Here is a 24,546-nt window from a genome sequence, read left to right as displayed (position 1 = left end):
TGTAGTTCTGTACCAGGTATACTTTGTAACTAGACGACGTAATTTTATGTGCTTCTTGTACCATGGTTTATGTTACTTGAAATACTCATGTAAGTAACTATTTGTCCGATCGTGTAATGCTATGGTATTTTTGTCATCAACTGTTGCATGTATGCTGTGCAGACTGTCTTACTTTGTTTTTTTGTGATTTTCGGAAAAATCAAAACAAATTATCTGATAAAAAAAAAAAAGAGACCACCAGAGGACCAGGTAGCAGGTATATTAGACGCTGTTATCAAAACAGCGTCTAATATACCTTTTAGGGGTTAAAAAAATCGCATCTACAGCCTGCCAGCGAACGATCGCCGCTGGCAGGCTGTAGATCAGCTAGTTTACCTTCCGTTCCTGTGTGCGCGCGTTCACAGGAAATCTCGCGTCTCGCGAGATGACGCACCGGCGCGTCCAGGAGGCATAACAGGGCCGCCGCAAAGATGCAATCCTGCGTGCGGAGGTCCTGGGGTGGTTAAGGGGTTAAATTACATTTTTAGGATTCCGCACAGCAGAAACTTTATTTATTTTTTAACTTGTGATTTTAGAATACAAGAAGTTAACAAATGACAATAGAACTACGGCATTATGAATTTTTGAAATCTACTCTGCTCTCTAGAGGTGATCCCATCCACTGTATCGCCTTTAAATTGACCTATGCAGTGAAGGGTGGGGTGGAAACAAGCATAATACAGAATCAATGATAAAATACCAAGTCCCAAAGTTACAACTGTAGCAATACTGAGAAGTGCAAATATGAAAGTACATGCAAAGGAAGGTCTGAGGTAGAAACACAAGGACAGAATCCCTATTGTGCTCAAAACCCGCACAAAATAATAAACTGAAATAGGGACTCTTGTATTAGACCCTTTCACATTGAAAAAAGTAAAAATGAGAATTGTTCCAATAATGACCCTGTATAGTACTTCCATTCCTTTCTTGGTTCTGCAGAAATCTGTCTCTTGCTTCCAAGCCCAGCAAAATCCAGCGAAACCTAACAAAGTCACAAGGCCAGCAAACATATAAATATTGCAGGTTATGAGAAAGACTATGCTGACGATCCAGGAGGTCAAAGTGAAAAACTTGTAGAACGTGTAGGACAGCAGAGGAAATCCAACACTTATACCCTTCTTTCCTGGTAGAGATTTCCGTAATGACATCTGGTAATCCACTGTAGACCATGAAATGCTGAAAAGCGATACCATGATGGAGATATCTAAAAAATAAATAAAAAGCAAAATCACTGGCTTTTAACTATTGGGTTGTAATAGACTAAAAATTAGTGTGGCAGTTCATTCTAGCTCTTTGGGTATATGGCCATGGGTTATCTTCATAGTGCAATCCAGAGGCTGGTTCCATTGGTCTGGCTTCAGATACCTGCAATTATCAACGGTTGTTATGCGGTAAGCTGTGGATGCCCATACATTTGTATAACATGACAGTTGTTTAATAGTTGATCACAAAATAGATAAGCCAGGTCCACAATAGCTAAAGTTCCTTCACACTGGCCAAACATCAGCCAGATAACCATTTCAACCTGGATCTAGTTTCAAACTTTTCTCATGCTGGATGTGAGATCTGTGTTTCCAGGATGCTGCTGCCTTCTCTAGCTCTAATGTACTAATACTGCTTCATTATTGTACTGCATTCACCTACCACTAGTGATGGACGAACATCTGCTGGGACGGTTCGCGAATGCGATCGAATATTCGCGAACCACAAGTTTGCAGCGGGTCCCATTCATTTTAATGGCAGGCGAACCTGAAAAACCTTCAGCTCATATTTGCAGCCAAGAAATAATTAGAAGTGGTGCACAAATGGTCCGACAACATGGACAGTGACATACCAAATGTATTATTCGAATTTGCAATCTCCATTCATTATTTCTTTCAATGTGAAATATTGGCAATGTAATTTCCGCGTACGCACATCAATTATAATTATTTTTTCCAATACAGTTTGTCACTTTGTGTAGCAGAGGGAACGCAGCAAAACCGCAAACAAAGACTGCAGTACCCAAATGCACTATATAGAAAGTATATTATTGGTATATAACACCCCGCTTCTATCAGTTTTTTGGGGGGCGACTGGTAGATCACACTAGTTATAATTATTTTTTCTAATTGCGTTTGTCACTCTTTGTAGTTGTAGTATCGCTGCTGAACCGCTCACTACTGCTGCACAATACAAATCCACTATAATATGCTATCTATATTAGAAAGTATAAGTGTATTACACCCCTCTGTACTGCACACCTATCAATAGCACACCTATACCAGTCCTTAAAAGGACTTTTGTGGACCTATTTGATAGCGTTTTTGTTCCTAACAGTCTGTCACTGCTCCACACAGCAACCTCTCCCTACACTGCCAAAAGACTGAATGTAAAATGGCGGCCAGATCGGGTCTATTTTAGGTAGGGGGTATGTCCATGTGCTGAAACTTTTCAATTGGCTGTCCTGTACCACCTGATGGATGTGTCATGGGTCAAAGTTCTTCACAACGTAAATTAATATGGCGGGAGTGAATATCGTCATATGTTCGCATGTTCGGCAAATCGCGAACGAGCAAAGTTTGCCGCCGGGCGAACCGCAAGGCCATCAGTACCTACCACAGCCCCCAGTTTTTTTATTTTTTTTTATAGATTCTATCTGGGTCCTCTCATCTTTCTCTACACTGATACACAGCCCTCTTTTGGATACCCCAGATACAATGGAAAAGTGAAAATACCATGAAAAAAAATGTCAGTATCCCCCCAGAGGTCTTTTAATGAGTTCTTGGGGGATGTATTATGTACCAAAAATATATATATCTAAAAACCAGCCCATTTATGCAAAACTATACATATTATATACAGTTGTGTTCAAAATGATAGCAGTGTGTTTAAAAAAGTGAATAAAGCTCAAAATCCTTCTAATAGCTTTTATTTCCATACACACAAATGCATTGGAAACACTACACATTCTATTCCAAATCAAAACATAAAGAAAAATATATCAAATTTGTGTTGTTCCTCTAAAAAAATTTTTTTAAGAAAAGTGGATTTTAGACTGTTAAAAAAAAATGCAGTTTGTATTCTTCTTTACAAACTCAAACATTCACTATATAAACTGAAAAATGTTTGAAGATTTTGCTTTCCTTTGAATCACTTCACTAATATTTAGTTGTATAACCGCTGTTTCTGAGAACTGCTGGACATCTGTGTCGCATGGAGTCAGCCACCATCTGGCCCCTGTGAACAGCCCAGCATGATTGGACTACATTCCACAGTTCTTCTCTTTCTTGGTTTTGCCTCAGAAACTGCATTTTTTTTTTGTCACCCCATAAGTTTTCTATTGGATTAAGATCCAGGGATTGGGCTGACCACTCCATAACATCAATCTTGTTGGTCTGGTTGCCATTTTAAAGCATTTGCAATCATTTTAGCTGAGCAGCCTATCATTTTCTGCACTTCTTTATATGTTTTCCTCTCTCTAATCAACTTTTTAATCTTCTGAACAATGTCTGGAACGACCCACTTTCCTCAGAATTTCAGAGAGAAATGCACTGTAACCAGCATGTACAACATTTGCTGCCTTCCTTCCTTAAATAAGGGCAATAATTGCCACCTGTTTTTCAAATAATGAATTTCTATTATTTTACTACACCTGCTAGTAAATTATTTGCCATGTAGAAATATAATTTCTACCAAAAACAGTGATTGTTCAGGTTAGTGATGTCTGACTGCTATTATTTTGAACACAACTGTATCTAAACAACAAACAAAATATAGGGAACTCCTTTTAATAATTTATTTTGGTGTCATTTTTGCAGCTATAGATTAAAAATAAAACGTTTTCAAAATTATTTGCAGTTTCCTCAAACAAAACTTAAGGGGGTTGTCCTAGTTATATAAATATATGCCCATGTGACTTATAACCTATCTAATAATACTTTTGTAATTTACATTGTATTTCTATAGTACCTGGATTCTGCAGGGCCAATGCGGGTCACGTGACCAGTGACATCATCCACAAGGCTCCGGTGGTGACGTCTCGTGTACGGGCTTCTCACTGCCTTAGGGAGGGGCCCTGTGTTCTGTCAGAAAACCTTAAATCGTCAGATTCCCTTACCCCACGTGACTTCCAGGGGTGTGCGCCTCCGCACAAGTGCAGTGCCAGGGCATGGCTAAGGTAAAATGTACAATGAGTGTTGACTCGTAGAAGCACGATGCGCTCTCAGGGGTAAGGAGATCTGACGGTCTTTTGTCTTGTTAAATCTCCTTACCCTTAAACTGCGCACTTGTGGATTGAAGCCAGCCAGCAATGAATCTGAAGCGCGCTGTGTAGTGAGGGTAAGGAGATTTTACAATCTGCGCGTGCCCAGTGTGAGGGTAAGGAGATTTACCAAGACAAAAGACCGTCAGATCTCCTTACCCCTGAGAGCGCACACGCGGTTCGGTGCACACGCGGTGTCTGTGCGCGCGTCCATGAGTCAACCCTCACTGTAATTTTAACTTACCCATGCCCTGGTACTGCGCTTGTGCGGAGGCGCGCACCCCCGGAAGTCACGTGGGGTAAGGTAATCTGATGATTTAAGGTTTTCTGACAGAACACCGGCTCCTGCTATCAGTGAAGACAGCGTGTGTAAACACCAGAGTCCTGACCCACTTCAGACCTCAAATCCACCTCCCCCTCCCCCTGGACAACCACATACAACTAAGGCTACTTTCACACTAGCGTTCGGGGCTCCGCTTGTGAGTTCCGTTTGAAGGCTCTCACAAGCGGCCCTGAACGCATCCGTCCAGCCCTAATGCATTCTGAGTGGATGCGGATCCGCTCAGAATGCATCAGTATGGCTCCGTTTGGCCTCTGCTCCACTCAGCAGGCGGACACCCGAACGCTGCTTGCAGCGTTCGGGTGTCCGCCTGGCCGTGCGGAGGCAAACGGATCCGTCCAGACTTACAATGTAAGTCAATGGGAACGGATCCGTTTGAAGTTGACACAATATGGCTCAATTTTCAAACGGATCCGTCCCCCATTGACTTTCAATGTAAAGTCTAAACGGATCCGTTTGCATTATCATGAACAAACATGGTAATGCAAACGGATCCGTTCTGAACGGATCTAAGCGTTTGCATTATAGGTGCGGATCCATCTGTGCAGATACCAGACAGATCCGCACCTAAACGCAGGTGTGAAAGTAGCCTAAGCCATGTTTGAAGCTGACAAAGATCAAAGGCACAAGCCTTCAAATGTGACCGAGGTTTGTTTTCAGAGTAGCGGAGCTAAATGTGTCACCTGTAGTACACCGAGTTGTTCCAATGTAAGAAAATAATAAGCAGTAGAGCTGTGTTTCGTTAGATGTAGGACAGATGAAATGTAGCAGTGCTAAGTTTGTCAAATGTAGTGGCTTTCGGATCTTTACATGTGGTGCAGAGATGTAGTAGAGTGGACTTTGTCAAATGAGTCAGCTGAGCTTGTCAAATGTAATGTAGGAGAGCTGAGATGTAGTGGAGATGTAGCAGACCTGAGTTAGTCAAATGTAGTGGTATTCAGTTTTTTACACATAGTGGTGAGTTCTACACATGTAGCAGTGCTTGGTTTGTCAGGTGTAGCAGAGATGTAACAAGGCAGAAACCAACAAATGGGACAATGCTGGAGTTTTATTTCATAGTAGCGGAGCAAAATTTGTCACCTGTAGTAAAATGAGTTCTTCCAATGTAGGAGATTGATATGCAGTAGAGCTGGGTTTGTCAGATGTAAGAACGCTCAGCTGTATGAGGGCTGTGTTTGTTAAATGAGTTTATCAGCTTAATTTATCAAATGAAGTGTAGGTGAGCTATAATAGCTTGTCTGCATTTACTACGTACTGCACCACATACATGCGTGTGATGTGTGTGAGGCAGCGTGCTATGTATACATGTGTGCGATGTATGTAATGCAGAGCTCCTGCCTGTATGAGCTAGGAGATGATCATGTGACTGTGTTTGTAAGCTAGGTTAGGTTGTGCGGTGCAGGGGTGGGGAAGGTCAGACTGTTCACACCCACAAATATTCATGAGGGAGAGCTCCGTCATTGTTGGTACACGCCCCCACAGCTTCGCTGCAGCATGTAAACAAAGCAAGAATAACAGAACTATGCAAAGGTGTAAGTGTGTTTTAGTTTTTTCTTGAAATCAAGCTTAACTAATGTATATGTAAGTCCTGATAAGTTTTATAATTTATTTTTATTTTTTTCCATAACTCAGATAACCCCTTTAAGAAAGGAAAAGAATCTCTAAAACACAAAGCCCTAGGTGTCACATAAAAAAAGTTGAAAATAATGATTATAGGTGAGTAAAATTAATTTTGGAAGTCGAACCAATAAACCACTAAGAACTGTTAAAGCACCACGTGAGCTAAATCACAAAAAAGTGTCAGACTCCCTGCTATCTGAAGAGGCTGTGGTGAGCACTGTGGCCTCTTCCTCGGCCAGCGACGTCAAGATCATTGGTCACATGGCCTAGGCGCAGTTCAGTCCAATTCAACACATGGGAAACCCCTTTAATTTTGCCTTTAGGAAGCAAATGAACAATGAAAAAAATCTGTGCAAAAGAGTCCTTATCCTTTAAGAAAATATGCATTTTTTTTTAAATGCTCAAAGGTGAAACTAAATATTGATATCAGAGGATTTGTTACAGCATAAATGACATATTGTCCACTTACATTGGATTATGGTGATCTCACCATGCTCTATGAGTATGTAAAGCTGAAGTATGAACTGGGGCGTATTTTCCAAATAGGTTTTAAAGCACCTGAGCATGCTGAGGTCCGTCATAGCGCACACTGCTTTCTTCTTGGTATCCTCAGGTTTCTGTTTTCTGTGGTCATACGTCGCCTGATATCCATATTTCACAGCGTACCAGTATCTAGAGGTGAATACAGGATTTAAAGAGATGTAGTGTCAGTAAATAACTAAACATTTTACAAATCAGTACTCAGGGTTAGAATGAGAGAAACATAAAGAGGAAGACAAATTCTATAAATTACAAAAATAATGCTTTTAACACAAAATAGGGCATGATTTGATTTAATGGCCCCCTGGATCCTTTACAACAGCTGAGATTTATCAAAACTAATGTAAAGAAAATCTGGTTTAGATGCCCATACCATTTCATTTTTCGGAGATTGGTTGCTACGGGTAAGTCAGTTTTCCTTTACACCGGTTGTGAGGAATATGGATTATTATTTACTGGTAGCCCTGATTGTCAGTTGATTCACATTTCGGCTTGTACACAGTCAGTGTACATGCAAAATATGTTCCCACCCCCCAGCCATCTGATTGTCAGCTAGCAAGGGAGAAAGCCCCAGGGGCCCAGGCTTCAAGGAGGCCCCAGGTGGATAATGTCACACCTCAACCAGCCAATTTGGAGGCAACCAAATCTGCAGGAAAACCCCTAGCAGGGGGTCTCAGCTCTTGCCCAAGATCAATGATACCTCCCAGACATGTTGGCACCTACATTTCATAAGGAATTATGAATCGCCCGACCATCGCAGGCGCAAACCGAATACATATTTGTGGCCACAGTGAACATGCCCATAGGCTTTGTTTGATGGTGGCATGCCAGGGAAGGGAGATATCCACTCACTTTTACTCTGCTTAACCCTGTTGTACCCATATAACCTGTATCTGTAACTTTAGACCACTGTATATATTCTCTGTGTATATTGTGTTATATCTAGTGTGCCCTTATGGTGATTAAATATATAATTTAATCTTGTGCTATCTTGTATCTCGATCACGAATCCCCACGTCCGTGTTTTGGCCTAGTTATAAGCTACCGCGGGTTGGTTTCCCACCCTATATAATCCTGTTAGCGGACCGGGCTTATATCAAACGAGAAGCTGGTGGCAGTTACCCGGGCTGAGACAGCGCTGTTTTCACTGCGGCAGTGAGAAGGCTCTTTCAGCTTGTCGCCTCTTTGTGCCCGAGTGGACAGGAGGTGTCTGTGTAAACCTGTACCAAGCTGACCTTACCTGCTCCTTTGGAGGGCATAACATCGCGCTTTGGTAACCTGTGACCATACCGCATCTCGTGAGCTTGACGTAGGTGACGTCAAGCGGGCACGAGGCATGGTATTCGTCACACCGGTTTTGATAAATCTCCACCAATATTTTTATTTTTACAAAGGCATTTCCCGACTCACAGCGGCACCACATTCAGTTTACAGTGTCAGGCAGGCAATCTATGGAACATGCAATTGGCTGGAAAATCCAGCAGCTCTGATTAGTCAAAGTGAATGCCCAATCAGTGCACCATATTGGGGGCTAATACATCAGTGGATGCTGTAATAGTACATACATGGATTGGTGCACCTTCTGTACTGCTCACTACCTGTGCTTACATATACTGCTGGGATATCTACGGAACGCCCATAGAAATGAAGTGGCTGCAAGCATGCCCGACCGGCCTCTCCGTTCATTTCAGAGGGCTGCAGGGGGGTATAGGGCCCCCATTTTTGTGAAAGAGGATAACTTAATGTAACAGAACTACTCCTTTAAGTCTTCCCCGTGTCAAAAGCCAGTGCTTCTGTCTTTGCAGAATTTAAATTTTACTGTGGAATATAGGCCTGGAAAATTATCAGGGAACGCCGAGGCATTGTCTAGAGTTCACTGAAAGATGGCTAAAAGTGCCCAGACCTCCAGTCTAAAGAAGGTTGGAGATATGTAACACGTATATTTTGTACTGTGGTACTGCGCGATGCACTCCCTGTCCACCTTCACTATCTGTCAGTGCCCTGAAAACACAATATACAATAGCTATACAACTCCATAATAAAATGTTATTCTTCCCTGACAAAGAATAACGTTTTATTCGAAACGCGTTGGAGTAACTTTGGTCCTCCTAACTATCCGTAGCTCAAATTGTGACGTCACACAGCGCTCCGTGTGAGCGCGAGCGAGCAAACTTTTGAATTAGAGCTGTGCCGCCGGTCGGGGCAAGCTCAGTGTATCTCCAAAAGCCTTGCTGTTCATCAGTCAACGGTAAGACAAATTGTCTATAAATGGAGAAAGTTCAGCACTGCTGCTACTCTTCCTAGGAGTGGCCGTCCTGTAAAGATGACTGCAAGAGCACAGTGTGGAAAAAAATAGGCACAGCACACCAACATCAAAACCTCATCCCAACTGTGAAGTATGGTGGTGGGGGCATCATGGTTTGGGGCTGCTTTGCTGCATCAGGGCCTGGACGGATTGCTATCATCAAAGGAAAAATGAATTCCCAAGTTTATCAAGACATTTTGAAGGAGAACTTAGGGCCATCTGTCCACCAGCTGAAGCTCAACAGAAGATGCATGTTGCAACAGGACAACGACCCAAAGCATAGAAGTAAATCAACAACAGAATGGCTTAGAAGAAAATACGCCTTCTGGAGTGGCCCAGTCAGAGTCCTGACTTCAACCCGATTGAGATGCTGTGGCATGACCTCAAGAAAGCGATTCACACCAGACATCCCAAGAATATTGCTGAACTGGAACAGTTCTGTAAAGAGGAATGGTCAAGAATTACTCCTGACCGTTGTGCACGTCTGATCTGCAACTACAGGAAACGTTTGGTTGAAGTTATTGCTGCCAAAGGAGGTTCAACCAGTTATTAAATCCAAGGGTTCACATACTTTTTCCACCTGCACTGTGAATGTTTACATGGTGTGTTCAATAAAAACATGGTAACATTTAATTATTTGTGTGTTATTAGTTTAAGCAGACTGTGATTGTCTATTGTTGTGACTTAGATGAAGGTCAGATCACATTTTATGACCAATTTGTGCAGAAATCCATATCATTCCAAAGGGTTCACTTTTTCTTGCAACTGTATGTATATATATATATATATATATATATATATATATATATATATATACACTGCTGTTATACAATGAGCATAGCCACTAATGTAAAAACATTCCTCTTTTACAGAGGCTTGACTTACCTGAGCAAGGTTCCTGCCAGGAAAAGATGAATAATAAGGACAAGTGTCATACTTCCATGACTGTCCTCAGCACAATCATCTTCATACCATGAGTAACTAAATGCTTGTACTATTAGTGTGGACAAAAGAACAAAAAATAAGGTTAACAGTCCAAAAAGATAAAGCTCTTGTTGAAAGTATTTGACTGAAATCCACAAATCTACTCCAATGTCAAAGAGGAAGGAGAAAATCCCAAAGACAGTCATAATAAAATTCCATTTTGTGAAGCTCATCCTCCAGAGTCCTGATGGGATTGTGTACTACATCAATGATTTCTAATCTTCACATCACAGACGTCATAAAATTTTACAGTCATTATTCATCATTTTAAAAAGTTAATGTTTGGTAAAAATATATATTTGTATTTTATTAGTAGTTCATGTTTTTATACTAGAAGTAGGTAAACAATGTTCTGGTGATAATTCATCATTCTCAGTTCTTGAATTTTTGCAGCCGTTGATAAATCGACATTCCTGAAATATAAGAAAAAATGTATTATAGAAAGAAATAACTATACCTCACACATTGGGTTTCATTTATCAAAGCTGTTTAGCAAAAAAAAAAAAAAATTTTGCCCATAATAACTAGGGATGAGCTAATTGACTTTGGATGAAACATCCGAAGACAATTCGCAGAAAATTTTGTTCTAATGCTGAACGGAGTAGGAGCTCCGTACAGTATTAGAATGTATTGGCTCCGATGAGCCGAAGTTATTGCTTTATAACTTTATAAATTAATTTTTACTGTAAAAAAACATTTCCCGAACTTGGGTTTGGTTCCAAGTGGTACCTTGGAACCGAACCCGAGTTCGGGAAATGTTTTTTTACAGTACAAATTAATTTATGAAGTTATTGGGTGAAGTCTTGCAAGACTTCGCAAAGCAATAACTTCGGCTCATCGAAGCCAATACATTCTAATACTGTACGGAGCTCCTGTTCAGTATTAGAACAAAACTTTATGCAAATCGACTTTGGATGTTTCTTCCGAAGTCGATTTGCTCATCCCTAATAATAACCAATCAGAACTCAGCTTAAATTTCTTAAATGTCCCTGAAACAATAGAAACGGAGTTCAGATTGGTTGCTTTGGGCACATACACCAGTTGTGGAAGTTCTCAACCACAAATACTTTTTGTTGGATTTTCATTTGCAAATTACTTTGAGGAATAAATAGTGTATCCAACCACTGCCAGAGCTAACAGTGGTCAATTCACCAGCAATATCACCATAATCTACTGGGTGAACATGCAGTGTTACTTTTGATTATGCTGTCAATGAAACAAGATCTCCAGTAAAATAATAGTTGTACTCTAAGGTGTAAACCAGGGGCGTAGCTATAGGGCAGTGATGGCGAACCTATGGCACGGGTGCCAGAGGCGGCACTCAGAGCCCTCTCTGTGGGCACCTGCACCCTGGAAAAAGTCTATGGCGTACCAATATGCCTTAGACTTTTTCTGCCATTCATCAGTACAAGGCGCACTATGAACAGCACAGGCAGCGCATTGTATGTAGGCAGGCTATTATAGCTAAATGATAAAGTGCATGGACGATATTCTATATTGGTATTTAGGTTAAATTGCCGTGTTGGCACTTTGCGATCAATAAGTGGGTTTTGGGTTACAGTTTGGGCACTCTGTCTCTAAAAGGTTCGCAATCACTGCTACGGGGTGTGCAGAGGAAGCAGTCGTTACCGGGCCCGGGAGCCTGAGGGGGCGCAAAGACCCTTGTGCCACATAAAAAGACATCAGTATTATAGAAGGGGTTATGTCAAGAATTTGGCATGGGGGACACGTTTAAATTTTTGCCTCAGGCAACACTAAGGCCATGTGCTTCCCTGCCCGTGGCCACAAAGCACTGAGGGAAGGGGGGCCCAAGCTGAACTCTTGCACAGGGCCTCTGAATGAGATGCATAAGAAGATACCAAAAATACATAAAGTTAAGACCAGGATACACGGTGGTGTCCACCAACTTGTGACTACAATTGCTCTTACAGGGGCAACCCCATTGGGAAACCAAGCCCATTATCCTGACCTGCCGTGTTGCTCCATAGTGCAAATCAGCGGATTTGGGACAGAGGGCCGTGCTATAGAAAGCTGGACTGGTAAGTTAAAGGGGTTTTTAAAGGTTCATGATGGCGATGACCTATCCTTAGGTACAGTCAATATCTGATCCAATCAGCTGTTCCCAGGAGTAGGAATAGAGCCGTGGCCGTGCTGGGTTACAGCAGCTTGGCTCCCATTAGTTTGAATAGGACAGCAATTTGATAGCAAAATCGGAAGTCTGGAAAACCCCTTTAATGCTCACTCCAGCACAGGTAGAAGCAGTGTAAGCCTGCTGCATATGGCAGTAGCTGCTTACCTGTCCCATGTTTGTCACTGCCTCCTTCCACATGCCGGACAGAATGAAATCGCTCTGCGTCGATGAAGCTGTGGGAGCCAGGAGATGGAGGAAGTATCCCTGGTAATCTTAATGGTAGGTGTGGTGCCTAGTCCCCCTACTCTGACCCAACATCACTCATCTAGATGCCTGGGTCACTCTTTCCTATGTTGCAGGTTGGTGGATTCTGCTGTGTCCTCTGGTCTTAATTTTGTAAATTTTTGGTGTCTGTTTATTCCTCTCATTCAGCAACAGAAGGTTCAGGGCAACTGCAGTTTTTTTTTATGTCTTGCTTCATTTGATAGCATAATTAACCTGTAGGATACTAGAGATGTTTTCCTTTTTCTTCCCTATCTTCCTTGACCCATAACATTTTTATATTTCCGTTCACATAGCTGTATGAAGGCTTATTTTTTGCGGGACAAGTTGTCCTCCACCGTTTTACAGCTTTTGTTCGGCGTTCCCCGGCGTTCTGTTTCAGGCAAAACTGACCCATGCCCTTCATTCTCTGGGTCATTATGATTACGACGATACCCCATATGTATAGGTTTTTTATGTATAAAATAGTGTAAAAATAAATTTAAACTTTGAAAAAAAAGTTTTGTTTTTTTACATCATCATAGTCTGACCCCCATAACTTTTTTTATACTTATATCTACTGAGCTGTGTGGGGGCTCACTTTTATTGATACCATTTTGTTAAATTTTTGGGGTAAAAGAACCAATGAAAAATTTTTGACCCTTTTTTCCGTTATGCCATTCGCCGTATTGGAAAAATATTTTTATATTTTCATAGTTCGGGTGTTTTTTCGGTCGCGGTGATACCCATGATTTAAACTTTTTATATTTTTTACATTTTTTTATATATATTTTTTTTTTTACTTTTTTGGAATCATTTTGAAGCTCGTATTTAAGCCTACAAATCATAGGCGTCGCAACAGGGGGGCAATTTCTCCCCTAGGTTATTCCTTGACTCCCCCCCACGTGCCCCCCGCTGATTCCCCTAGTACTAGCGGCGATCTGTTCAGGGCAGTCTTTAACACAGGGCAAAAGGGGCAGTTGCCCCGGGTCCAGTTGCTCCTGGGGGGCCCAAGGCAGCTGCCTATTGAGCCCCGCTGGCCACTGGTGACGTGGGGGGCGGCAGCAGGGCACAGGGAAATGAGCGCTCATCTCCATAGTCATCTGTATCGCCGTCCTCAGGACAGCAATACAGATGGAAGTGCTGCAATGGGCCAGGGGAGGGAAAGGCGTCTCCCTTCCCTGTTCCTCTGATAGGCTGCAGGCACTAGGCCTGCAGCCTATCAGAGGCCGGTGCAGGCGGTGCGATGACGTCATCGTGTTGCCTGAGCCGTACAGCGCAGGACACAGGCCGGAAGAGGCCTGCATCGCATCGCTGCCAGCCTGATGGAGGTAAGTATGTGTTTATTTATTTTATATGGTACTACTACTGGCACATGACTGGGGGGCATCTATGGGGGCACCTGTTACTGGCACATGACTGGGGGGCATCTATGGGGGCACCTGTTACTGGCACATGACTGGGGGGCATCTATGGGGGCACCTGTTACTGGCACATGACTGGGAGGCATCTATGGGGGCACTTGTTACTAGCACATGATTGGGGTACATCTATGGGGGAACTTGTTACTGGCACATGATTGAGGGGCACTTCTTACTGGCACATTATTGGGGGGCATCTATGGGGGCACATCTTACTGGCACAGACGGCGCAATAGGCAAAGTGCCACACATGATGCTATTGTCATGTACACATTCCCCCCAAAAAAAAAATAATAACGCACCCAGATAGAAATGCTGAATTGCTGCAAATGTGATCTGATTAGACATAGGGTCTTACCACAAGTGGGAGTAGAAGTGTTTCCTCCACTGCCCTGTAAAAAGGCTCTCAGAAGCTACTTTTGGGTAGTGTACCTCTTGGTGAGAGATCATTGACTGCTAGACATATTGCCCAGTTGACAAACTTTGAGAGGGGGCACATCACTGGACTGAGATAAGCAGGATGTAGGCTGCGGTGACCTAGTTGTTAGGAGGTGTGGTTATGTGGGGCATGCACACATTTTTTACTCACAGTTTTACTGTCCACTATCCAGACACAGGTGGCACCTTCATCACACACCCCTGTCTCTGCCCGGACTATTTCCAGATACTTAGTGGAAAAGAAATTTGGTGTCTTGCTATTGACAGCCAGCCACCATCACCTTAATTTGCAGTGGTGTCATGAGTGAGAAATGTGGACTGCTATGGACTGGTGATTCCTGTGTATATGTGTGTGTGCAGAGATGTGTTTTGTCTGCTAGAGTCTTTGAAGTTACTAGTCACAACTCTGCAACCAGATAAGACAGGGCCAGAGTCATAAGAGGGTCATGAATCCAATTCGCTATACCCAGCGACCCCACAGTGACATCAAAGGCTTGGGGGATGAATATACACAGAGAAAGTGTAGAAAAAAACAGGGCTGGGGGTTATTTTTTTAGGCTTATTGGAAGTCAGAGATTTGTCCTGTCTCTGCCTGAGCTGGATCCTATGCCATCTACGTGAGTGTTAGGTTTCTTGCTTATTTCTTTTCATTTAAAGAAGCACTCTCACAAAAGTTTTTATTCGCTAATCTGTTAAAAAGGTACATGATGTAAAAGTAATTTTCTTACCAGAGACTGTAATGGTGAGTTATAACCTCCCTTCTGATCCTCAGCTGTGTCATGTGACCAGCACTCCAAATAACACAGCATCTTATGTGTGGACAGGAAGCCAGTTTCTCTATGTAGTCCTATGGGAGCCTCAATGTCAGTCTCATAGGAATGAATAAAGAAGAAACTGACTTCCTATTCTGTGTTGGTCACATGACACAGCTGAGGATTAGAAGGGAGTTTATAACTCACAAATACAGTCTCTGGTAAGATTACATTCACTACAGTCAGTTTACATCATGTCAGAGAATAAACATTATTGTGGGAGTGCTTCTTTAATTAACTCTTATTGCAGGCGTTAACTTGATGTGTCCCCTTAGGCTGTGTTTTCATGTTACAGCCATGGGGCAGTAGCGTTCTGTGCGGCTAAGCGCCAAGTTGCAAGATCGTAACTTGCCAAGGATTCAGAGCAAGCGCAGGATCTACAGAAAAAAACGGAAGACTTTACTGAATGCCGGATCCGGCATTTTTCCCCATAGGAATGTATTAGTGCCGGATCCGGCATTCAAAATACCGGAATGCCGGATCCGTCCTTTCAGCCTGCGCATGCGCAGACCGGTAAAAATGTGAGAAAAAAAAATACAAGACTGATCCGTCTGTCCGCATGACAAGCGGAGAGACGGATCCATTCTTGCAATGCATTTGTGAGACGGATCTGCATCCGGATCCGTCTCACAAATGCTTTCAGACACATCCAAATCGGCAGATCCGCTGGCAGTTCCGACGACGGAACTGCCCGCCAGATCACACTGCCGCAAGTGTGAAAGTAGCCTAACCGTATCTCATCCCGTATTCAGGCTAGAGGTGCCAAACAGGCACTAATGCCTCCTTCCAACTATAAAAATAATGTTTTATTTGATTCCAACTCCTCCTTGGTGCTTTTTTTTTTGTCAATGGGTGTAAATGATAAATGACTTAATTTATAATATAACATAGATATTTGCAACTTTCCACTGATCCTGACTGAAACACAACAAACTTCTCCCCATACCCATTAACGGACTACTGTAGTGTATGCACCTTCAGTGGGTAGAATCATTAGCCTTAGGCCTCTTGCACACGGCCGTATGTATTTTACGGTCCGCAAAAAATACGGATGCCGTCCATGTGCATTCCGTATTTTGCAGAACAGAACAACTGACCCCTAATAGAACAGTACTATCCTTGTCCGTAATGCGGACAATAATAAGACATGTTCTATTTTTGTGCGGAACGTGAATACGAAAACGGAATGCACATGGAGTACCTTCAGGTTTTTTTTGCGGACCTATTGAAATGAATGGTTACGTATACGGTCCGCAAAAAAAACGGAATGGAATGAAAATATGTTTGTGTGCAAGAGGCCTTAGGCTTCTTTCACACAAGCGTTAGGCTTCTCCAAATCCGTGCTAACACTTGCACACCTGTGCTGCCGGAAGTCCGACCCAACCCCATCCTGAACAGAATAAGACAATGCTTTCAAGCACCACCCCTACTTTTAAAGCAACCAGTCTGCTCTTATAATTCAGTCACCATGCCTTGTCCTTGTTTACACTTTCTCCTGAGCCAACGAGAAGATCACTGAAATATGTTAGCAGGTCATTTTGTGTTAGGGGGATGTGTGATTAAATAATTATCATGGCAAGGAATGTAAGCACGGGACGGAACCCTATGGAAGCACTACGGAGTGCTTCTGTGGGGTTCCATTCCACAAAAAGATAGAACTTGCTCTATCTTTTTGCGGAATGAGCGGATCACGGTCCCATTCAAGTTGAATGGGTCTGGATCCGTCCCGGAGGCCGCACAAACGTTCTCCGTGCATTGGAACGGAATACATACAGGAGGCCTTAATGGACATTTCCATCATAAAAACTGGAGCAGGCGACTTTTTGAAAACCAAAATGTGTCAGTCTCGACGGCCATGACTGGAAGATAGAAGAGGTGCCAAAAGGTGTCTAGCTACCAAGTAAAGCCCGTAATGTTTGAAAGAAAAACTGTATAACTGCAAATTCCCCTTTCGCGCTTTGATGTGCCTATGGTAGGTGTGGATTTAGTGTATCTAAAAGAGGACCCCTCTATTATCACAGCAATCCATAATAACAGGAATAAAACCCATCAGTATAATATGGATTTTCATACAAAAACTGAATTTTTACTAGAACAAATTCTCTCCTACTACTTAAAACCGCTGCACATTTCCTTGGGGATTTTTGCGCCATGTGAAGGCACCTTATCTGTGTCTTGAATTACCGGCACCATCCCTGTGCCTGAGGTTCCTGACCTCATATTACATAAGTGGAGTTCATGGTTCTGGTGAGGTTCCGGCACATACAGTATATATCTGAAATGAAGCATCTAGAGTCGCTCTTACCTCACAGATAATCTTTTTTTGCAGAGAAGTGTAGGTGAGAAGGTAATGAATTCCTGAAGAGGTCTGACACTTAGGAGGAAGCAGTGTAGAGAAAGCACGCGACCACAATGGAGGAAGTGCTCTGTGGCCATGCCCAGGTTTCATTATGCATTCAGGGTTTCTCTGGTAACAAAGTATGTCAAAGGCTACACCTTCAAGATTACCGTAACTGGGAAAACCCACGTCTCAGATGTCTGAGGATCTCATTGTGCACGCTGTGACGAGTAGATAGCATACGTTAGTATGTCCATGCTGCATACTTCACAAGCTCCATTCACTAAAGCCCCTTTCACACCGGCGAGAATTCCGCGCGGGTGCAATGCGTGAGGTGAACGCATTGCACCCGCACTGAATCCGGACTCATTCACTTCAATGGGGCTGTTCAGATGAGCGTTGATTTTCACACATCACTTGTGCGTTGTGTGAAAATCGCAGCATGCTCCTCTTTGTGCGTTTTTCACGTAACGCAGGCCCCATAGAAATGAATGAATGGGGATGCGTGAAATTCGCAAGCAAGTGCGGATGCAATGCGATTTTCACGTATGGTTGCTAAGGAGACGATTGATGAGTTACCCGGGACCCCATTTACTTTATTATTTTCATTATAACATGGTTATAATGGAAAATAATAGCATTCTTTAATTCAGAATGCTTAGTAGAAGGTCCATTGTGGGGTTAAAAAAATAAATAAAAATTAACTCACCTCATCCACTTGATTGCGCAGCCGGGCTCATCTTCTTTCTTCTTCTTCTTGCAGGACCTGGCTGGAAAAGGACCTTCGATGACGTCATCGGCTCACCACGCGGTAAGCGCGATTACGTCACCAAAGGTCCTTTTGCAGGTCCTGAAAGAACAAGCAAGCAGACAATGTCCGCTGCGCGATCAATTAGGAACAGGTAAGTTTCTTTTTTTTTAACCCCTCAATCTACATTTTACTAAGTATTCTGTATAAAGAATGCTATTATTTTCCATATTATAAGGGAAAATAATAAAATATACAGAACACCTAACCCAAACCCGAACTTCAGTGAAGAAGTCTGAGTTCGGGTCTGGGTACCACAGTCATCATGTGCGTGCAATACGTATTGCACCCGCGTGATAAAAACTGAACATTGATACGCAATCGCAGTCAAAACTGACTGCAATTGCGTACCTACTCGCACGATTTTCCATGATCACAGACGCAACACATCCGGACATGCTCGTCTGCAAGGGGCCTAACAGAGCTGCGTCACTGCTGTGGTGTAATTGGAGCCAAAACTTTTATTTTATTGATTACCTTTTATTAAACAGGTTCTTTGAGACCATCATGGTCAGGAAGCTGGGCAGGGTGCAAAAGCAACGAAAAAAAGAGAAAAAAAGCAAAAGACTCGCCTGTCACAAGTACTCCAGGTCCAGGATCCCACCTCCTACAGCTTCCAGCCCCCCGCTGGACTGGAAGTTTGACGTACCCTTCTAACTGCATGTCTTTGCTGCCGGTCAGTCGATGGCTTCAGTGCAGACCTGTGCAGGAACAGCATATGACTATGGCCACTGACGGGCTGGCAGAGGTGAGGTGGATGTGGCAGAGATGGGGGCTTGACGTGGACCAGATTGTCCCTTACAGGCAAGTCTTTGGATAATCCCTTTAATTCGTTTTGGGGAAATTGGAAAAAAAAAATGCAATTGAGATATTTTTTTCTTAGAAAGTTTGTGCTGTTCACATTTCAGTATGTTAAAGTGTTGTTCCCATCTGGGTATTTAGGCCACTCGCGTACGATATTTCTGTGCAGAAAACTCGCTCCGTAAGTAAGTAAGTAAGGCTACTTTCACACTAGCGTTCGAGCGGATCCGTTCTGAACGGATCCGCTCATAGTAATGCAGACGGTGGCTCCGTTCAGAACGGACCCGTTCTAAGTGTGAAAGTAGCCTGAGCGGATCCGTTCAGACTTTACATTGAAAGTCAATGGGGGACGGATCCGCTTGAAGATTGAGCCATATGGTGTCATCTTCAAGCGGATCCGTCCCCATTGACTTCCATTATAAGTCGGAACGGATCCGCTCGCCTCCGCACGGCCAGGCGGACACCCGAACGCTGCTTGCAGCGTTCAGGTGTCCGCTCACTGAGCGGAGGCTGAGCGCTGGCAGGCGAATGCATTCTCAGTGGATCCGCCTCCACTGAGAATGCATTAGGGCCAGACGGCTGCGTTCAGGGCCGCTCGTGAGCCCCTTCAAACGGAGCTCACGAGCGGACACCTGAACGCAGGTGTGAAAGTAGCCTAGGGCCTCATGCACACGACAGTTTATTTTCACGGTCCGCAAAAACGGGGTCCGTAGGTCCGTGATCCGTGACCAATTTTTTGTCCGTGGGTCTTCCTTGATTTTTGGAGGATCCACAGACATGAAAAAAAAGTCGTTTTGGTGTCCGCCTGGCCGTGCGGAGCCAAACGTATCCGTCCTGAATTACAATGCAAGTCAATGGGGACGGATCCGTTTGACTTTGACACAATATGGTGCCATTTCAAACGGATCCGTCTCCATTGACTTTCAATGTAAAGTCTGGAGTTCTTTTATACCATCGGATTGGAGTTTTCTCCAATCCGATGGTATATTTTAACTTGAAGCGTCCCCATCACCATGGGAATATGTTAGAATATACTGTCGGATATGAGCTACATCGTGAAACTCAGATCCGACAGTATATTCTAACACAGAGGCGTTCCCATGGTGATGGGGACGCTTCTAGTTAGAATATACTACAAACTGTGTACATGACTGCCCCCTGCTGCCTGGCAGCACCCGATCTCTTACAGGGGGCCGTGATCAGCACAATTAACTCCTCAGGTGCCGCACCTGAAGGGGTTAATTGTACTATCATATCCCCTGTAAGAGATCAGGGCTGCCAGGCAGCAGGGGGCAGACCCCCCTCCCCAGTTTGAATATCATTGGTGGCCAGTGCGGCCCCCCCCCCCTCCCTCTATTGTAAAAAATCGTTGGTGGCACAGTGTGCGCCCCCCATCGGCCCCCCTCCCTCTATAGCAGTAACAACATTGGTGCCCAGTGTGCAGCCTCCCATCTACCCCCCCACCCCCCGATCATTGGTGGCAGCGTAGTTCCGATCGGAGTCCCAGTTTAATCGCTGGGGCTCCGATTGGTAACCATGGCAACCAGGAAGCTACTGCAGCCCTGGTTGCCAGGGTTACTTAGCAATAGTACAATAGTAGAAGATTCATACTTACCTGCTTGCTGCTGCGATGTCTGTGACCGGCCGGGAGCTCCTCCTACTGGTAAGTGACAGTTCATTTAGCAATGCGCCGCACAGACCTGTCACTTACCAGTAGGTGGAGCTCCCGGCCGGACACAGACATCGCAGCAGCAAGCAGGTAACTATGAATCTTCTACTATTGTACTATTGCTAAGTAACCATGGCAACCAGGACTGCAGTAGCGTCCTGGTTACCGATCGGAGCCCCAGCGATTAAACTGGGACTCCGATCGGAACTCCGCTGCCACCAATGATCAGGGGGGGGGGGGAGATGGGAGGCCGCACACTGGCCACCATTGTTGTTACTGCTATAGAGGGAGGGGGGCCGATGGGGGGCGCACACTGTGCCACCAACGATTTATTACAATAGAGGGAGGAAGGGGGGGCCTGATGGGGGGCGCACACTGTGCCACCAACGATTTATTACAATAGAGGGAGGAAGGGGGGGGCCCGATGGGGGGCGCACACTGGCCACCAAGCTATTATTACAATAGAGGGAGGGAGGGGGGGCCGCACTGGCCACCAATGATATTCAAACTGGGGAGGGGGGGGGTCTGCCCCCTGCTGCCTTCCAGCCCTCATCTCTTACAGGGGGATATAATAGTACAATTAACCCCTTCAGGTGCCGCACCTGAAGGGGTTAATTGTGCTGATCACGGCCCCCTGTAAGAGATCGGGTGCTGCCAGGCAGCAGGGGGCAGTCTTGTACACAGTTTGTAGTGTATTCTAACTAGAAGCGTCCCCTTCACCATGGGAACGCCTCTGTGTTAGAATATACTGTCGGATATGAGTTTTCACGAAGTGAAAACTTAGATCTGAAAAAGCTTTTATGCAGACGGATCTTCGGATCCGTCTGTATGAAAGCAACCTACGGCCACGGATCACGGACACGGATGCCAATCTTGTGTGCATCCGTGTTCTTTCACGAACCCATTGACTTGAATGGGTCCGTGAACCGTTGTCCGTCAAAAAAATAGGACAGGTCATATTTTTTTGACGGACAGGATACACGGATCACGGCCTCGGCTGCAAAACGGTGCATTTTCCGATTTTTCCACGGACCCATTGAAAGTCAATGGGTCCGCGAAAAAAAACGGAAAACGGCACAACGGCCACGGATGCACACAACGGTCGTGTGCATGAGGCCTAAGTGTATGAGATTACACAAAGCTCATGTACACTTTGCAGATTTTTTCTGTATGGAAATTGACCTGCATTGCAGATATCTAAATCCTCAGCATGTCTATTATGTTTGCGGTTTTAGCTCTGAATTTCACTTTTTTCCAATGAAGGTTGAGATTGGCGGCAAAACGGCATTAAAAACTGCCATTAGAAATTTTGGTGCAGAAATGCACAGAAATCCGTATGGAAATTTGTGCGGATCTCATGTGCGTTCACCAGCACTCGTGAATGCAAAAAATCTGCACTATTTATTGTGGTTTTGGTGCACTTTTTTGTGCGGTTTTGGTGCGGTGTTGCTGCATAGAAAAGGGTGAAATGCGCGCACACACAAAAACCACCAGAAATTGACAAGCTGCAGATTTCAAAATCCACACAGCAGGTCAATATGCGCACCTAAGAAAAAAAGCTAAGTGTACATTACATTAGACACCCTTAGGCACATTTTTGCTTTTCACTTACATACGCAAGTCCGCATTTTCCACGGACAGCACAAGTACCCATTAAATTTAAAATGTTTGTTTGCACATCAGTATTTTTAATGATTATGGGCCCGTGAAAAAAAATCATAGACATGCACTACTTTGGTCCGTGATGCGGACCTCAGACGCCTGTCATGAGTAAGGATCCATATCAAGAGATCTGAAACGTGTAGACCTGATGTACATGTCTCGATTTTAGCACGTATTCATTAAAGGCTTGAACACGTTAACTGGATTTTTCTTTTTCAGACACCCATTATAGTCTATGGGTCCATGACAAAACACGGACATAACACGGAGGGCATCCGTGTTTGGTCTGTTTTTCTTACTGACCACTGGTAGGACATGGAGATGTGAATGAGCATACCCACAGAATCAGCCATAAATGCCTGATAGGTGCAGGTCCAAATGCTGTGCAGCTCTCTCCATTCACTTCTATGGGAGTACTGAAAATAGTTGAGTATGCATAATCAGCTAGAAGTGACTGGAGCGAGCCCTGTATAAAGTCACCTCTCCATTCACGGTGGCGGTGTATGATATCTGTCACATCTTTGAAAGCTTGTTGGACTATTACACCGAATATTTGTGCTACATGGTGCTTTTTTTGGCGCACATTGTCACATTTTACAGCACGACCCTTTTCTAGGCAGCAGAAGCTTGGTAAGAGTGATCAAGCAGACAGCGGCGGTTGCGTTAGCAGACGCTTGATAAGGGTGAGCAGGCAGACAGTGGCAGCAGCAGACGCTTTATAAGGGTGAGCAGGCAAACAGCGGCTGTGGCGGCAGCAGACGCTTGGTAAGGGTGAGCAGGCAGATAGCGGCGGTGGTGGAAGCAGACGCTTTGTAAGGGTGAGCAGGCAGATAGCGGCGGTGGTGGAAGCAGACGCTTTGTAAGGGTGAGCAGGCAAACAGCGGCGGTGGTGGCAGCAGAAGCTTAGTAGGGAATAGCAGGCAGACAGTGGAGGCAACAGAAGCTTGGTAAGGGTGAGCAGGCAGACAGCGGCGGCAACAGAAGCTTGGTAAGGGTGAGCAGGCAGACAGCGGCGGCAACAGAAGCTTGGTAAGGGTGAGCAGGCAGACAGTGGCGGCAACAGAAGCTTGGTAAGGGTGAGCAGGCAGACAGCGGCGGTGGCGACAGCAGAAGCTTGGTAAGGGTGAGCAGGCAGATAGCGGCGGCAACAGATGCTTGGTAAGGGTGAGCAGGCAGACAGCGGCGGAGGTGGCAGCAGAAGCTTAGTAGGGAATAGCAGGCAGACAGTGGAGGCAACAGAAGCTTGGTAAGGGTGAGCAGGCAGACAGCGGCGGCAACAGAAGCTTGGTAAGGGTGAGCAGGCAGACAGCGGCGACAGCAGAAGCTTGGTAAGGGTGAGCAGGCAGATAGCAGCGGCAACAGAAGCTTGGTAAGGGTGAGCAGGCAGACAGCGGCGGTGGCGACAGCAGAAGCTTGGTAAGGGTGAGCAGACAGATAGCGGCGGTGGTGGCAGCAGAAGCTTGGTAAGGGTGAGCAGGCAGATAGCGGCGGTGGTGGCAGCAGAAGCTTGGTAAGGGTGATCAGGCAGACAGCGGCAGTAGCGACAGAAGCTTGGTAAAGGTGAGCAGGCAGACAGCGGCACTAGCGACAGAAGCTTGGTAAGGGTGAGCAGGCAGATAGCGGCGGTGGCGACAGCAGAAGCTTGGTAAGGGTGAGCAGGCAGACTAGCAGCCATACCGTACTAAAATAGTACCATAAACTACCGCCTGTCTTCACAAGCCCTCGCACTGCTACAATGACAGAAAGTTAGGGCTCTTGGACTGTGACAAAGCAAAAATGGTCCAGTCTGGGACACCCACGTTTATAAGACCCTATGTCCTGCAAAACATAAACGCCCTGTTGATGCGCTAAATGGGCACTGTGTAATGCTTGCTTTCCCCTATGGAGGCGCTGCAGGGGAATTAAACACTATGCTCCCAGATTACAGCTGATGGCTAGGGGGATGGGCAGGGGGACACTTTGAGATAAACTTATTGCTAGGAGAAAAAAAAAACTTTTAAAAAGTAAGAACCAGGCCCAAACGTCTGCTCCTGTGTCCCCACACAGCACGGGACCAAAAACAAGCAACTCCCGCCGGTGCCCGGAATCATTTACCACGTGACTTCACATGTCATGTGATGTGCTGACGTCGGAA

At 44.6% G+C, this 24,546-nt stretch overlaps 1 protein-coding gene across 2 annotated transcripts; it reads right to left on the bottom strand.

The window, feature by feature from the left end:
* Nucleotides 1–535: 535 nt before the first annotated feature.
* Nucleotides 536–17,530, bottom strand: XKR9 (XK related 9). 2 transcript variants are annotated; one of them, XM_044294970.1, is made up of 4 exons: nt 17,440–17,530; nt 9,973–10,484; nt 6,712–6,914; nt 536–1,243 (listed from the first exon to the last, which is right to left on the bottom strand). In XM_044294970.1, exons 2-4 carry the CDS (start codon nt 10,242–10,244, stop codon nt 606–608), a joined length of 1,113 nt encoding a protein of 370 aa, XP_044150905.1. In that variant the 5' UTR covers nt 10,245–10,484; nt 17,440–17,530; the 3' UTR covers nt 536–605. The 2 variants fall into 2 exon arrangements, with proteins under 2 accessions (XP_044150905.1, XP_044150906.1); XM_044294971.1 differs by lacking the exon at nt 536–1,243 and adding an exon at nt 1,300–1,404.
* Nucleotides 17,531–24,546: the final 7,016 nt, after the last annotated feature.

The sequence above is a fragment of the Bufo gargarizans genome, chromosome 5 (genome assembly GCF_014858855.1).
Source record: "Bufo gargarizans isolate SCDJY-AF-19 chromosome 5, ASM1485885v1, whole genome shotgun sequence".
Classification (NCBI taxonomy): Eukaryota; Metazoa; Chordata; class Amphibia; order Anura; family Bufonidae; genus Bufo; species Bufo gargarizans.
Note: the sequence above shows the minus strand (reverse complement) of the source record. Positions and strands in the feature narration are given on the sequence as shown.

Excerpts from the sequence above, each read along its gene's own strand:
- XKR9 (XM_044294970.1), bottom strand. The coding sequence starts at position 10,244 with ATGAGCTTCACAAAATGGAATTTTATTATGACTGTCTTTGGGATTTTC. Across the intron at positions 6,915-9,972 it reads CTGGCAGGAACCTTGCTCAG|ATACTGGTACGCTGTGAAAT; the intron begins GTAAGTCAAGCC and ends ATTCACCTCTAG. Across the intron at positions 1,244-6,711 it reads TGAGATCACCATAATCCAAT|ATATCTCCATCATGGTATCG; the intron begins GTAAGTGGACAA and ends TTTATTTTTTAG.